This window comes from Patagioenas fasciata, chromosome 3, assembly GCF_037038585.1.
Source record: "Patagioenas fasciata isolate bPatFas1 chromosome 3, bPatFas1.hap1, whole genome shotgun sequence".
NCBI classification, from domain to species: Eukaryota; Metazoa; Chordata; class Aves; order Columbiformes; family Columbidae; genus Patagioenas; species Patagioenas fasciata.
Genome location: NC_092522.1, coordinates 79335118 through 79352035, shown reverse-complemented (window position 1 = coordinate 79352035; position 16918 = coordinate 79335118). Strand labels below are relative to the sequence as shown.

Sequence of the window (16918 nt, the reverse complement as noted above, 5' to 3'; positions counted from 1 at the left end):
AAATAATAGAATTATGAAACATCTTCAAATTATCTTACTGGAAACAGCTTTTAGGATATCTAGCAGATGATGTATTCGAACATGTGGTCTGCTTTAGCTAATTCACTCTGATTCATATTGACATAGTAGGGTGAATGGAAGTGAAATTTGCATGGGGCTTGAAGTATCAGATACACGGGTTTGTTTAGGGTTTTAATAGCATCACAGTTTAGTACTGGAAGGGAGAAAGTTTTTATTTGTTCTTACATTAAGACAGTAGTGAATATAGACGTCTGTATTTTGGAAAAGTAGTGTGACTTCTACCCATCGCTCTCTTCTTCTGTCTCTATTAGGTGGGTGGCTTATGAGAATCCTGAGTTCACAGGGGAGCAGTATATACTAGCTAAAGGGCTATATCCCAGCATTGAGGCATGGGGAGGAAAGAATTGCAAAATATCTTCAGTTCAACCCATCGTTATGGTAAGGAGCTCATTTTATACTTGTTTTGCATGTTTCTTTGAAGTATTTGGAGTTATACTTTTTCTACTAAATGGAGTTTATTTACATTTTTTAAACAATAGCTAATAGTCAACTTTTGTATGTTATTTTACCACTGTTTAAAATATCTTTTCACTTCCAAACTTTTGCAGGATATTGTTGGAAGTGAAAGGGGTAAAGTCAAGGTAAGATACTTCTTTAAGTGCATGAATTATACTGTGTAGTGTCTGTTACATGTATAAATAAAGAAATGGCTTTTTGTCAAGTGTAACACCCAGGTATTTGCACAGATGGTTGACTAGTCAGACAAAGAGTGAGAACTGCAGATGAAGGAAGGCTGCCTACCAGACCTCTTAAGTAAGGCACATTAAAGCCCAAGGAAGGTAGGATCTAATTCACAGCTGCCATCAGAACTCATCTCAGGGCACAGGCAATGTTTTGGTTTAGCAGGTGAACTGTTTTGGGGTATCAGTGGTTGTTCTGAGGAGCTGGAGCCCACAGACCTCTGGGCAGGGGTGCAGGTACCTGGTATCTATTGCTGAAGCGAGGGCTCTGCCAGGTTAGATGTTGTTGTTCATGGTACAGTTGTGATTTAATTTGTCTTGAACCTACTTCTTTAGTTAACAGTTCTGCTAATGGTGGTTGCACTTTAAGGGAATCTCACTCACTCACAAATACTGCTGAGTTGTGCTTAAAAGTTAGTGCCATCTTTGTCAGTAACTAAGAGAAGGAAATGGCAGGGAGAACTTGTCTGTTCAGTGAGTTAACATTTTTATGTTGGACTGTCTCCTATGTGCAAGTACTAATATGTTGTTTTGACAGTGAGGCTAATGTGTAGCTTTTTTCATCCTTTCATAAGTCTGAACCTTTTAATGTTCGTTCCCTTGCAAAGTTAACTCTTCATTTCAGTTAAAATGGTGAATATGTCATGGATCTAAAAATGAGGTAGAAAAGTCTCAGGTGTCTCGTTTCACATTCTTGATTAGTAGCATGCCTCACTGAAATCTCCTGCATAGGGATAATGTATAAACTATGGGGAATAAAAAACTCAAGGCTGCTTATTTTCAGCTATGTGCATGAAAAAAATATTTGCATCTATATGTTATGTGCCTATTAAGACTTTATCCTATTGAAACAAAGAAATAATGGCTTGTAGTCAACAGCTGGCATTCCTTTTCAGCGTGTTGTTTTTTGGAGAACACTGTACGTGCCCACACTCGTATCTCTGCTAAGAGTGAATAAATCTGGTAGGCATGTGATAATGTGAATGACTTCTGTGTGATCAGGGTTAATTATCCTTTAACCAAATTGGCAGGTTTGCTGCTTAGAAGTTGTTTTTTCTTTTTAACAAGGACAAAAGCCTCTGGGTGCCGTATCCTCTCTTATCCTCAGAGAAGAGAAAGAACATCTGACGTGACTGTAACTATAGCTGCAATAGGCACATAAAGCCCATCTGCCATGAGAATGTATACCATGCCTGTTGTCATGCTGTCTGAGTTCTTTGCCAAGATTATGCACCATTTATGTTCTGAGAGACAGATAGTTTTCATGTAGTGGGAAGAGTGTGTATTTTGCTGATTAAATGGATTAATAATCCAGAACAAAACTGTTTATGGCCTTTTAGTAAAGATGTACCTATTCCAACCTTTCTGTGGGAATTAAAAAATATTCTCCAGAAGAAGAGCTATCTTTTTTAGTGTTGTGTTAATTATTTTGTATGTTAGTGAGTAATTTACAGCCAGAAGTTCTGTCTTGAAGAAGGACTGTAGCACTAAAGAGCTAACAAAAAAATATATGTAACTGAGAAAATCTGAGTGACTTAAGTATGTTTTAATCTAGTTATAGAAGTAATGGTAGAGACATGTTACTGAAGGTTGATGAATTAATTTTTAAAAAATATGTTTATAACTTTTTAAAGGTCCAGTTATTTTCAGAGCCTGAATTCAAGGGTAACTGCCAAATATTTGGAAAAAACACAAGATGTATTGATTCATTTGCTGTGAAGTCTTCAAAAGTTTCAGATGGCAGGTAAGTTTATATTGAGTGAATATTGAAAAAAATCACTAAAATGGTAAGAGTTTTAAAAAAGCAACCAGCTTTCTAACACCTGCAGTGATTTCACTTATGGGGACTAACAGAGAACAATGCTTTTCAGTTTACACATCAAGCTTTAGCTTGTCAGGACAAAACATCCTAGATAATGTTTCTGCTAAAGACTGAGAAAGAGAAACACTAGCATTGTTTTACTTGCACAGAATTCTTAAGAGGCAATTTCTTTTCTTCCTGCAGCTGCATAGTGTATGACCAGGAAGAATTCGCCGGTAACCAGTATGTGTTAGAAGAAGGAATCTATCCTGATCTGACAGCGATGGGTTGTTCACCCCAGACAGTTCTAAAATCATTACAGATTATAAATATTGTAAGTAAAGCTATTAGAAATATTGTAAAGATAAGTACACTGCTGAGTCTGACCTTCTGGTTTTTTGCAACAGTGAAAATGCTAGGGATGTATAGACAATGGAGGAGTGTTTCTTTTTTAATTTTCTGTGCAGTAGTAGTTAAATGTCCTAGCTGCAGTCAGGTTTTTTTACCTCAGTGCTGTTTTTGCAAAAGAAAGGTTATATCACAGAAGCAGCTGCCTGGCATCACTGTTCTTAGTAACAGCTTATAAAAGGACTTCTGTGAAAGGAGTCAAGGATCTGTCAGTCTCTTTATTTCCCAGTAGGAGACACCACTTAGAGTGGATTGAGAAATGTCAGTAGGACAGTGTGAAGAAATATCTGTACTGTGGACCTTGGGTTTTATGCATATTAAAAAAGCAGACTTAACTAAGCAACTTTGCATTAAATACATGTAATTATAAAACAGTATTGCTGTCATCAGGGAAATGCAGTTTGAGTTAATCACAAAATAATGCACCCTTCTAGATAAAGTAAAGGAACACCCAGTGCCATTTGGCAGAATCAGGCAATGGTGATGCTATGTGTTGTGGATACAAACTAAACAACATTTACATATTTTGTAACGCATCTGTGGTGGGGAACAAGTTCGCTCAAGCTATAACCAATCATTATGATGGATCACGTATGGAATCTGCAAGTATCTTTTAAGATCAAAATAATTACTAGCAAAATGCCGTAAGGAATCCAGGAACTTCTGGCAGTATGAAGAGGTGGTACTTGTTTTAAAAAAGGAGGAGCACACTATTGCCTCTCTTCTTTGAATTTGGCAATTTTGTTGCACTCCACTGTAGTTCTAGTAACCCATCAGTGATGTAGCAGTGGAGGAAGGAGAACTAAAATGTGTCACCCTCTCTCCTGTCTCTGGAGCATTTGGATGTACAATGTAAGCAAATACCTGCAGTGAGTATGTCTGCCTTCTCAATTCTGACTGTCCAGTAGACAGATCCTATTCACAACAATAGACATGTTTCTAGCCAAGCTTGTTGGGTGATCACCATGAATTAAAACAGGCTCTTTTGTACATGTCAGTATTGAGTTCCTGGGTCTAAAATGCTTGTTTCAGGCTGGAAGGATCAGCTTACTTTCAGAATGTTTATTATTTGTGACAGAAACTGTAATGTTAAAAACAGCCAGATGCCAGTTCTGTGCCTCTTTAGGTTCTTAGAACATCTGAAATGTGCTCTAGGCTTACAGTTTATCAGACTTCATACAGTAGCATTGAGCTGTGTCTGTCTGCCAGTCACATGCTGCTTCTTCCTCCTTCGGAGGCTTCCTACCTGCAGAGAAGAGGGAAATGGGTTGCTTTGCTCAGCAGTTTGTTAATGACCCAGAATACAGCGCATAAGAAGTGGAAATGATCAGTGTAATATACTGTTCGTTTTTCATAATTTTTACAAAACCTTGAACCTTATTATTCTAGTTACTGGTTTAACCTGTCAGATTTACTTTGGGACTGTTTTTTTTGGCGGCGCCAATCTTAATTCCTACCCACCATCTGCCGTTCCCATAACTTTCCTTGCGATTCACTGTGACATTTCAATACAAGAAACACCTTTGCTATTTTAATGTATAACATTACTATACTTACCTAGTTTAACTCCCCTTTGCAGGGATCCATTTGTAAAGGACCGTAGAAAAAGGAAATGAAAGGGATATTTGATAAACTTGGAAGTGAAAGTTAAAAGGGCTTTTGTTCATAAGCTCAAGGGTTTTTTTTGTTTTTTACACCACTGTATCTTTGCTTGATTTTGCTTGCTTTGCATGCTCCACATAGTTGTGCTACAGGTAGGTAGAAAACAGCATTTAAAGAGGAATTTAAGCACTGTTCTAGAATGGGTAGACATGAGGCCTTGCCTAACAAAGTCACAGGGAAGCGCAGATGCTGTCATGCATGTACAGTCACCTGTGCCTGGGAGGGCCTGTTTCCATACCTGAGGCCAGATGCGAGTCTGTCGAGACTTCACATCATGTCGGGTGTTACTGATGCAGTTGACGTGTTTCGAGCGTGCTGAACACATGCCAGCAGGAAGGAGCTCTGCTGGCTGTGGCACTGATTTTATGCAGTGGAAGACTTGTGAGACAGGGCCTGGCAGGGTCGTTTTTATCGATGAGGGATTTCAAACCCTTACCTTCCAGCTTCCAGGGGAAGGCCTGACTTGTGAGAGTTTGTTTCCAGTCTGCTACAGATACCTTGCTATACAGAAAAGACCCCAAGATTCACTATCCAAAAGGCATTTAAGATGGATTCAGTAATGCAAGGAGCTTCTTGTGGGCAGAATCCCTTTGACACCAGAAGCATTTTGACAGAGAGGGAGGAGTATCATCTCCTCTCAGCAGTGTGGATGATTCAGATGTTACAGCTTTTGCCCGAGTCATGAATTTCACTTCAGAAGTACGAATCTCAAAGCTTTTGTCTATTCAGATTGATGTTGCCATGACCTACTGTAAGAATAAAAAATGAGAGCAGTAAGTGATAAGCAGTGCTGATAAGGCTTTCATCATTTGAAATTGGAGAAATCAGTATTATCTTACTGTGTGTTCAGGTCTGAAGATAAAAATTCCTACACTGAGTGGGGTTCAGTGCAATGGAAGAGGGATATGCTATTAATTAAAATGTATTTTAAAACATACTCAAGGTATTATGCAAGAATCAACCACAGAGACATTTGTGTGTGCCTTAAGGAAGTTTTACGTTCCATGCAAGAAGATGCCTTGTGTGTTTTCTCCAAGGGCTCTTTATTACTTTTTTATTTCTTTTAAGTAACCTGTTGCAGAGCAAAAACATTATTCAGGGTCTTCGATGTCATTCAAGAAGAAACTTCTGAAATAAAAGGGCTGTGCGAAGCAATGATGTTCACAGGCACCATCTGGAGTTGTAACATCCTATAAAAGTGCTCATTTTCTTTTTGCAGGAGCTGTCTGAGCCACGCATAGCTCTTTTTGAAAAGATAGGTTTCCAAGGAAAGAAGATGGAATTCAGTGCAGAAATCTTAAATCTCCAGTTCCTGGGATACAATCCTCAAATAGCTTCAGTTCAAGTCCTTGGCGGCATGTAAGTTTAAAATCACTTTTTGATTTCTTAGAATTATGTACTTATTAAACAGAAAAATTACAGGTGTTAGAAACCAAGGAATATAAAATTAGAATATCATAATGTATGCAGTGCACCAATGTAGTTTCTTCTTACAGAACCTTTTCACATCCTGTTCCAACAACTTGTTATCACTGACTGGTGCCCTGCGCTAGAAGTTGAAATGAATTTGAATAAAGCTCACAAGGAAACTGATGGCTTCTCTCGTGCCGAATTATAAAAACCAGCTTGCACAGCATCTGTAAAAACAACTTCTGTGCTCATGGTTTAGCTGTCAGTCATCAAAAAATCATTCAATTTGTGATCCGTGACATAAGTTTAAAATGTTCTAGTAAGTCTTCACATTCATCTTTTTACCTGGATGTCATGGACGCAGTGGTACAATCAGATCATGAGCTGGCCCCTTTTGGCTTCAGTAATAATCCTTTTTACTTCAGGAATTGGGTCAGACTCTTGGTTGTAAATCCAGCAGTTAAATTCATTTGCTATTTTTAAGCAGTTGTGCTCTCTAAATTTACTTTTGAAGAATCATGTAAAAAAATAGTCCATGATGAAGCTTAAAAACTGTCTGGAAGCATTTTGAAAACTCCTTTGCTATCTTCTTCCAGTTTTCAGCAAATCTGTTAAATTTATCTTTTTGTGTTTTTCCTGTTATTAAGCTCTACCTCCAAGATACTTGCCCCAAGTATATGTTCAGGTTTTTTCTAACTTGAAGAATGTGACTTATTTTTTTAAAGATAGATCCATCTTGTTTTGCATTAAAATGTGTTCTTTGGAAGAGGTAGATTTCCAAGGTGTGTGCTAGAGAGATGCTGATGAATAGCTTAAGGCTGCCCTCAAGTGGATAGTTGATACCAGCTCTGTAGAGCAAACAATTTTTCCCATCTGGATAAACCAGTCAAAGAGTTTCCTTAGCACACTGAAGTTTGACATATAAAGGTCATAAGAAAAGGTACATGCTTCATATTTAGGTCTTCTGAGATTCAGCATCTTTCACCAAAACCACAATATAGGTGATTTTTCACTTTCCATAACATGAAGTCAAGAATCAAGTTACTTCTTTGCCATGAACATGGTTACCATGATTCCAGGTAATGGAGTTGTGACTTGTGCATGTTTCCTGTCCAATTAACATGTATGTTTTTTTCTGGTGGAACACTGGGAGTGTAGAGAGTATGATATGAAAAGTCTTATTTCAGTGTCAGCTGCTGAAATGTGTCAAGATACAGGTTTCAGAGTATCCTTACCCCTACAGGTTGCTGTCAATCTGATGGTAAGTGTGGTTGCATGAGTGCTAGGGAATGCTAAACAAATTTTTTCTATGTGCCTTTTTTTTTTTTTTCTTCTCTCTTTCTCTGTCCCGCCCCCTCCCCCCGCCCCTTTCAGGAATTTGGAATGAATAAGGTGTTCTGAGATAAAACTTCTATCAAAATACCCTAGAGAACTCCGCCTTGTTGCAGTTCCAGTATTTGCTTGTTGCCATCTGCATCCCCAGTGATTCTTTGCCATGTGGGTCAGGCCTGTCAATTAAGAAACACAGAACTACTGGTTCTGTACATGCAGCAATCTGGTATATACAGCATATGAAGCATATACAGATTTGTTCCTTGAGGAGTCACAGTGCCTCCTGAAAACAGATTATATTTAAAGGTGGTTTCTCCCTTTTAACGCAAGAAAATGCTTTGGTTCATTCAGCTTTTAATTATTAAATAGCATGACTTTTAAATATCTAATATACTCATCCTTATACTGTTGATCTAAATCAGGACATGATTTTATTATTTTTGAAGACCTGTTAAGAAGAAGGTCATTTGCTTTCCAAAGCTAAACACCATTACTTTGTGAGACAGATTCCTATTAAACCCATTTATTGATTCCAAAGCAGGATTTGGCAGTAAAAGCATTGTCTTTTTTTTTTTTCTTTTCCTTTTTTCTCATAGATGGGTAATCTATGAGCACAGTAATTACAGGGGACGTCAGATGTTGTTATCACCAAATGACATTCCAGATTGGTATAAAGTGAGTGGCTGTTGTCACATAGGTTCTCTGAGACCTTTGCTGCAGGTGAGTAGGCTCTGATGTGAGATTGTTGAGTACTAATTTATATTTTCTAATGGGAGAGGGGGTGGGCATTATACAGTTTAAAACAATGTTAAAGTTTTGATGCATGTCACGAGCTTCAGCAATGGCAAATGTATAAAGAAATGGCTCTACAGTTTCTCTTGTAATAAAATCTATTTGATTATGCTACATGGCTTCGCAGTTCTACTGCTTAAACTGTTCATTAAGCATACTTTAAACCAAAGTATAGAAGACAGCATGTAAAGGGTTGGCTACATTATTATAACATATAATAGCTATAACTAGTATATATAAATTAAGGTTTTCTTAGTTAGCACCCAAACTGGTCACTGGTGTACTGTCTGTACTATCTGCACTATTTTTGCAAGAAGAAAATTGGCCAACAAAATCGGATACTTCAATTAGTAGTGAATTTGTTTTGATTTAGAGGAAAGGTCCTCCCCTGCTTATTACATAGCAGCATAATTCACAGAACTTAATCTCGTGGTGTCCTTTTCATTTTGTTTTCTAACTAAGGACCATGTGATTTGGTCCAATGCTGCATCAGTTCTGTGAGCTTTAACATTTGAGGTCCTTGCTGCGCCATATTTAATTCGGGAAACAATTTTTTGTGATTCACAGATTACTTGTACCTGTAGCCAAGTGCATTTGCTTGCTGTCGTAGTGTTGTCGCTGCATAGCCCTAAGCAGAGTTAGGGTTAATGCGTTTTGACTGCCCTGGCTGAAAGCTTGTCTGCACAGAAATGTTGATGTGTAACAAGCTGCAGCATGAATGCGCAGGGTAATAGTTGCTTGCTGCCAGTGAAATAAGCAGCGTTGCACAAGCGCACCCTGAATGAGAGCCAAGAGCATCTATACAACAAATTAGCAGAGAGAAGTTAGGACTGCTCTGAGTTAAAAATTCTTAGCTTTCTGCTGTGCTGATTTCAGTGCCCAGGAAAGCCTAAAACTCCATGCCAGAATGGCAAGTTCTCAAAGTTTGGCTTGTTCTAGGCGTTTACAGACTTTGGAATTAAATGCTAAAATAGAAAAGTTAAGCTTTCTGAAAGAAAGAAGGAGGCACAGGGTTCAGCCCTGAATAGTAATTGCTCTGAAGTTAACCAGAGCAGGATGTGTTCTACGCTGAGACCACACTTAAAGAGTTGTGTTGTTTTCTGCAGAAACGTGTGTACTTCAGGCTTCGAAACAAGGAAACAGGAAAATTCATGTCAGCTGATGGAAACTTAGACAATCTGAATCTTCTCAGAATACAGGTTGCAGAAGATACAGACTCAGATGATCAGATCTGGGTTTATCAGGATGGATTCATAAGGTGCCAGGTGAGGTTAAAGTTCAATGTGAATTTTCTCTTTTCCTCTCCAGTAGTACGGCTTTCTGAATTCAATTCCTACTGCATCATCTTAATTTATTTTATAGGCTTATTCAGTTTCAGCTGTAATATCATCTTTAGGGTGGTTGGTTTGTTTCTGTTTGGGGTTTGGTGGGTTTTGGGAGTTGGTTGGTTGGTTAGGTTTGGATTTTTTTTCCTTTCATATTGAACTCTGGCTTTTTCATGTAATATGAGCTAGTTGTATGATACCTCTTTTGATGTAATTGGTATTTTGAGAGATTTTAGTTAGCCTCAAAAGCACAATCAACACCAGAAGATCAATGTCTTGTTTTTCACGAGCTCCTTTCACTTTCATGCCCTCATTCTCCACAGTGAAAATACCACAAAAGTGTCCAAGCAGGGGAGACCTTTTAAAATGCAGAACCTTCCTGATAATATTTTGAACTGGGTGTACCTTGTGGCAGGTTGATTAGTGTAATGTAGGTTATATCCTCTGCTGCATTAAGACAAGCTTAAAGATAAAATCTTACTCTCTTGGTTTTTGGGGGTTTGTTTGGGTTTTTTTGTGTGGTTATCCACATATTTGTTGAATTCATCCCTTTTCCATTCCTCTATACAAGTTTCCAAATGAAGTCGTACTTTTCTCACAGTCCATAAAACTAATAATGTGTGAATTGTCATTGAGGAGAGCAAAGGTATGCGCAGTTCATAATGTTTAAGCATGAACAGTCTTAGGTAGGGATGCCAGCCAAAGAAAATTAAGTTACTTTAATACTGTTAAAGAGCTTGACTGCAAAGAATCATGTGAATGTTTTCTATAGGATTGTATAACTTCAAAGGAGCCATTTATAACTATGTCATCTATGCTGGAGGGAAGAATCTTACTGTTAATAAGCTAAGGGATTGTTTGGACATGTTTACAGGACACACGCAGTAGTAAAAGGGATTTATGCAGATAGCAAAACGATGCAAAGTAAGCTAAAAGCTTTAATATCGCATACAAAAGACTTCTTTCTTGACAGTGCCTCTCAAACATTTCACTGAAAGCGCTCATATCACGACAGCGTGGTATAATATGGCTTTGGATAAATGCTCTTGGTTTTTGTCCCCATCTCTGTGTCTCATAAAGCAGTTTTTCTGTGCACAGAAAGTACACAGCTCAGCTCTATAGCAATCGGGTAGCCCAGCAAGGAGTGCAAGCTGGCAATGTTCATCTGAAATGAATGGCAGTAAATGTATTTTGCACAAAAATTTGCTTTTCACCACATTTTTAAAAGAAAATTAGGCTGGTGGGTGGGGAAGTACATGCATGTAGGCAGAGACAGGTCATTGGAGGAACTCGTGCTTTTCTTCCTGTAAGCTTGGGTCATCTCACTGACTCGAGTCACGGGATCTGGAGGTACGCCCTAGGTTTCCAAGGAAAGTGGTTTAGGTAGGTGGGATAACGAGTAAGCAGCTTATGAAAGTCATTCTCCTAATTTTGTCAGAGACAGATACAAATAGCAGATGTGAGTTCAGGTTTCCTCGCTCTTCATGGGTTTCTTGGAGATGGGTGAAGGAGTGGCCTCGATACACATGAGAATTTCAGGACTGCAGAATTAAATTGACTTACTTCAATTCCAGGTTATGATAGCAAGAAGTACTGCTTTTTCCAAACTTTACATTTAATAATTTAGGGTCATATCAGCAATGGCAGATGGGTGTTTGGTTAATCTGCCACTGAAGTCCATCCAGAAGTTACAAGCTGTCATATGGTGATCTATTGAAAATCACTTTTCACATAGAATAATTAACTGTAGTGTACTACTAATACAGCCTTAATTTTTTCAAGTAAACTTGATTTTTGCCAGTTCTTTTTTTAATCATAAAGACATTTTCAGAGTTTTGAAATTAAGTAATAAAAATTACTAGGAAAAGAATGCAGAACAAAGAAGAAAATATTATTGTGATACACCATGACATTCATACACTCTATACTGTGCAGTTATATCCTTTATATCGAAAGGTTACTGCAGAACTAGAAGCAATTAACGAACAAAAAAAGGACGAGCAGAGGAGATGGAGAGGCTTCTATGCAAGGAAGAGACAAAACAGCTTGGACTTCTAGCCTGCAAAGGGGGCACTTTGAGGGATGATACGATTCAAGTATCTGCAAACATAGCGTGGACAAGACATCCCTTAAAATAAGGGAGGGGAAGGGGGGTGAGGAGATTATAAAATAAAACCAGTAGTTGTCTATCAAATTATTTTTTTAATTTAATTTTTTGTTAGCAGTAGTAGTTAAGATTTGGAACTGCTTGCCACAGAACGGTTATGATACAGAAACTTGTACATGTAAAAGGGTTACATTGATCTCATTGTGAAGTGACTAACAAATGCACATATGGGACAGAAACCATCCAGATATTAAAGGTACCAGCTCAGCATGGAAAAGTCTCTGGGCTGGAAATTGCTGTAGACTGGGAGGGTTTACCAGGAACATCCTGCATACAAGAGCAGAGTGAATGTAATCTTCCCTAGCATCTATTATTGGCCATTGCTAGAGGCAGGTGTTAATTGCACCTTTTGATCTGATACAGCATGGTTATTTTAATGTTCTTATGTAGTGGAGAGTGTCAGGAGAAACAGGAACAAAAGAAAAATTAGTAGTCTTGAGTTTGGGGCAAAAATACATTCCTTTAGGGAAAGTAGTTCTAGATTCTGTTCTCACCTGCTGACGTCCCTCCTATCTGATTAAAAAACAGAGGATACTAGAAGCAAGACCTTTTGAATATTTGTTGTTGTCTTTCTGATGATACAGATGGCAGAGGATTGCTGCCTGACAATTGTTGGAAATCTTATAACTCCTGGCTCTAAACTCGGTCTGTCATTTGAGCGGAATGAAGACAAACAATATTGGCGTATTAGTCCAGATGGCAGGATTTATAGCAAGATGAAACCCAAGCTGGTTTTAGATATCAAAGGTAAGCAAATGTGTTATCTCATTACATTGTGTCTTAATTACATAGTATTTACAGTGGGATAGGCACTAAACGTGCCTATAAATTAAGGATGGTGTTATAGTTACTTTAATCTAGAATCAAAAAAGACCCGATGAGCTAGTCTGACCTCCTGAATTATACAGGCCCTGGGACTTCATTTCGGTTTTCCTACCTAGAGTTTAGTAACTCACAGTACTTGCTTATCTTGTATTCCCAGTGTCCACTCATGGTAGATATCCTCAGCTAATTTTACGTGGCACTGGGTGATGTGAATATAATTATTTAAAAACGCTGAAGCAAGAAAAACCTAGCTTCTCATTAACTTTAATTTGTATAGAGCGAATTTTCTTATATAGTAGTCGTAGATGCAATAGCCACAGGATATTGGGAAAGCTGTACAGAGATGTGATTAGATGCAAAAAGTTCTTTTCGTTTGTTTATTAATGGCTACACCTTTATTGTGAACATGAGATTCTGCCACAGGAGCCCAAATTCTGTGTGCACTTGATGCATGTTTTACATTGACTTTTGTACAGCAATTTGATTCATGTAGATACTATTTCTTCATTTTCAGAGTTTCATAGAAGGTCTGTAAAAGCAGCAAATGGAATGATGAGCAGAACTTGCATAATCAGATCTTATGTAACACTGCGTTGGGGGTGGAGGGAGTAATACTTTCCTATAGCTATTCAATTTTTCTTTTTTAGCTGTTTTAAAATTAGTTTTGGATTGATACTGTGACATTAACTACAGCAGTTACAAAAAACAGAAAAATACCAGGGTGAACAAGTCAGCTCTTTGGAACTAAGAAGGACAACACTGGCAGAATTGTGGGAAAATTCTGTGATGCAGCACTGGCACAAATATTCACAAATTCTTTTTACTGCATATAAAGCTACTGGTAAGTTTAAAAACTTACCAAAAAGACTCCAGTTAAAGGGAGTCTTTGGTCACAATGACTGCATAACTTTTTCTAAAGTCAGTTCTGAGTGGCACCAAACAAGCAGAAATACTGTTCTGCTGACTTCAAGTAATGAAACTAAAAGCAATTATGCATTCTGCAGTTATAATTGAAGAACTTCACAATGGTTAGGTCTGGTGATGAAAGTATAGATGCACTCTTAAAAAATAATATGTCTGTACTGTAAATATGAAAGAGTAGGTACATTTAGCTTTTATTTGAGAAAGTCTACTGTTTCTGCCACTTCTGCGGATCCATTCTTGACCACAAATGGAACATCACTGAATTCCTCAGCAAATGAAGGGAGGTGTTCAGCTGCGTAGTTTCCAGTGCCATCCGGTGGATACACACAGCGCAAGGCCTTGTCCAGAGCACCCTCTTGTTCTGCTGAAATAAATCCCATGTTTGCCCATTGTAACATGTTTACATTCTATCAGACACCACTTGCAAAATATTTTCTGCCCTTGCAGTGATAACAGAGCCATGTTATTTTCTGTAGCTGCTGGTTATTTTGTTTCCTGCAGTAGTATTTGATCTGCTATTCCCTTTTTTCTCTTCTTTTTCTGAAGAACTCAAGTATTTCTGCTGTGTATTTTCACTGCTTTTTAGTAATTGGGAAGGAGAGAAATCATGTTGCTCTTAACCTTCTCAGAGACATTTCTGATTTGAGACAGTGGCACCAGAAAGCCTGCCCCAAACTCCTGAATTGGAGATCAGCTAAGGTGCTTGAGAGGCTATTAGTAAAAAGAGCTGCTCGTAAATGTGCCTGCCCACACAGGGCTAAGGGGCTTAGCAGATTTCTTTCTGAGATTTGGTAGAATCTGTATTTGTTAGATGCATTGTAAGCTCTCAGATGCCAGGTGTGTTTTCTGCTCATTTCAGGGGGGTAAAGCTGTAGGGGTGCAGAATGAAGGACAGTGTTCGTAGGGGTGTCCTGGTCGGCTCAGGCGGCTGCAGGTGTGTCGTAATGCCCCAGCCACATGTGTATGTACTAGAGACGTGGTAAGAAAAACATGTCTGTTCTGACTTCTAGCTCCAGTTGAATGTTTCTTTGCTTCTGAGTTTCTTAAGTCAGAATACTAATGGTGCTTCTCTATGGGGACGTTTTTGGCATTGCATCACATAAGCAAATTAAGCCCCCCCCAAGAAAGGGTTATATTTTTCATTCAGGTATGTTCAGCTGCCAGTTGAAACAGCTGAATGTCGGGTGATAACTCTGAATGTAGCAACTTGTGATGCAGATGGTCAAAATACAGGATTATATAATAAAGGCTGCGAGTAAATGAGTACAAGACTTTGTCCCTTGTGTGGTCATACTCGTATTGCCTGTTAGTAGCAGGACTCAGTTCATCCTGTAAACATCATCTTTAGAGCAAAGTGACAGCAGACACGGTTGATGGGAGACCGAACTGTTAAACTTGACTTCTGGCAAGTGGCAGTCTGAAAGTAGCTACACTACTGTACTGGAGTGTTTCCTTCCTTTGCCATCCTGCCTGAAAATGCCGAGGTACCTCATTACTGAAGGGGTGGAGAGGAGCAGGCAGGCTCCCTTGTTTCAAAATTCATTCCATAAGTAGGCAGTGATGAAAATGAGTTTGTCTTGTCAGTGCCCTGGCGAGAGGAGAAACTGTCTGCACCAGTGCTTTTAGAGCTGCTGTGAAGCCCAGAGTACATCTCTTACGTCAAAGATAATTTACACTCTGAAATTTTTCCTTACAGGGGGCACACAGTATGATCGTGACCACGTTGTCGTCAACACAGTCAGTGAAGAAAAGTTAACGCAATGTTGGGAACCACTTGTTGTATAAACCCAAACAAGCAAAGGTGACGTTTGAATTGGCCACTGTTCTGGACACTAGAATCGGCGCTGCTGTCTCTGAAGGATACAGGATTGACAATGAGAGTTTTGTCTTTTCTTTGCAGTTTTAAAAAGAACAAGCAACAGAATGAGTTCATCTGTGTCAGATTATTATCCCTATAAAAATTGTCACAATGCAATGTGAGAGAGTGAGTGGTAGTATGCCTTGAGTGGAAGAACTAAAGGTGAGACAGATCCTGTGGAGAGACAGTTATCAGTGAGTAGTCCAGAATAGTCAATAAGCATAATTTTAAATTATTTTTTAAAGTTATTTTTAACTGAGAGAAGGGCTAAAAAACAATTAAAGCTTATTTTATAAAGGACAGGAGTGCAATGTGTATGTGGGTATAGCAACCTTGACCTATGGGCTGTAGTACAGAGAAATATGTACTACTGGAAAGTAATATATTTGTTTCAGTGGAGCAAAGTTAGGTTTACTGAAAGTTTAAAGAGTGCTAGCACACAGCACATCCAAAGAGTTTTTAACATGTGGCTTCAAATATAGTTAGTATGCTAATATAGTAAGTCCTAAATTAAGAAAAAATTCTGGATTTTCTCATTTAGGGAGATGATGTAAATTAGTAGGTTTGTTAGAAAAAGAGGGGGCTGGCAAAGGATACACGGGAATGTGAAGAACTTGCCCATTTTCTAGGCTGCCTAACTTTTTGAATTACAGGTTATTTTCTTTGCCAAGTCTTTGCCTTCTAAAACAGTTCCAGTAAGTACAGTCTTCCTGAACTCCAAAATCATATAGAAAACAAGAATTCTTAGTTTTCACAGCCATGGAGAGTGCTGGACTGCCAGCTATTTCTGGTGATGGTGGAGAGCAATGTCTGTGGTGGGTGGCTGGCTCCCAGTTGCTGCTGGGAAGGTGTCAGACTGGTCCAAGCCTGGTCATGGGTCCATTCATAAGGGCTGTGCCGATTCACAGTAAGGTTTACTGGTTTAGTACAGAGTTCATGACAAGTAAAACATACTGGTGATTGCAGGAGGTTCTTCGGTTCCCCGGCTCTTAACCCGGTTTTGCTCATTTTCCTTAATAACATTGGCAAAAAGGTAAAATACAAAGTCGTGTACTATGCTGCTGTGTTTTGTTCTGGCTTAGACCAGTGTTACTACAAGCTGCTCCTAGGAGCGTCCAGGCCTTTGTCTTGCATAGTAAGTCTGTTTAAAGTTAACATTTTCATTACTATTGTATTGCCTCAAAGGATACTGGTGCTTTTATTATTGTCACCCTAGAGGAAGTGCCTTACTAATTTTCCTCCTTTTGTACAGAAGTACTTAAGTTTTGTTGCTCTGAAATGTGCTGCTTTTAGTTCTTCATAGAAAATGTGTTGGTATTGGTTCCAAACAGTGGTACTTTGTCATATTGATGTGCTCTTGCTATATATAATATAGCATTTTACAAATAAATATAAGTTAGGTAACTTTTTATTGACATTATTTTCAAAGGTAGAAAGCTGACATTGGACGATTTTCCTTCTGTCTTGTGCTCTTCTCTGTCCATCATTCCTCTGTGACAGCGAGCTAACAGGGAGTGAGTACATGCTGTGGAATGGCTGTCAACACTGAGGAACGGACGCTCCTCCTGTACAAGTGCATGTTCAGTGCAGTTGTCCATGTCACCACAGTTCACATGGCTTCTGCTTCTGTCCTCTGGTGGAAGCACTGCATGA

The 16918-nt window shown here is 38.7% G+C and overlaps 2 protein-coding genes across 3 annotated transcripts in view; one reads left to right on the top strand and one right to left on the bottom strand.

Annotated features, from left to right (window-relative positions):
- The window catches only part of CRYBG1 (crystallin beta-gamma domain containing 1), a 95408-nt gene extending 78748 nt beyond the window's left edge, over positions 1-16660 (top strand). For both annotated transcript variants that reach the window (XM_071806673.1, XM_065835673.2), the window contains 9 exons: positions 333-459; positions 630-662; positions 2396-2505; positions 2767-2896; positions 5852-5991; positions 7971-8094; positions 9273-9431; positions 12243-12405; positions 15104-16660. In XM_071806673.1, the coding sequence (XP_071662774.1) occupies positions 333-459; positions 630-662; positions 2396-2505; positions 2767-2896; positions 5852-5991; positions 7971-8094; positions 9273-9431; positions 12243-12405; positions 15104-15192 (1075 nt within the window). In that variant the 3' untranslated portion in view covers positions 15193-16660. The remainder of the gene's footprint in view (positions 1-332; positions 460-629; positions 663-2395; positions 2506-2766; positions 2897-5851; positions 5992-7970; positions 8095-9272; positions 9432-12242; positions 12406-15103) is intronic.
- The window catches only part of RTN4IP1 (reticulon 4 interacting protein 1), a 70128-nt gene that overhangs the window by 25435 nt on the left and 27775 nt on the right, over positions 1-16918 (bottom strand). The window contains exon 9 of the mRNA XM_071806674.1: positions 4132-4216. Coding sequence (XP_071662775.1) covers positions 4145-4216 — 72 coding nt within the window. The 3' untranslated portion in view covers positions 4132-4144. The remainder of the gene's footprint in view (positions 1-4131; positions 4217-16918) is intronic.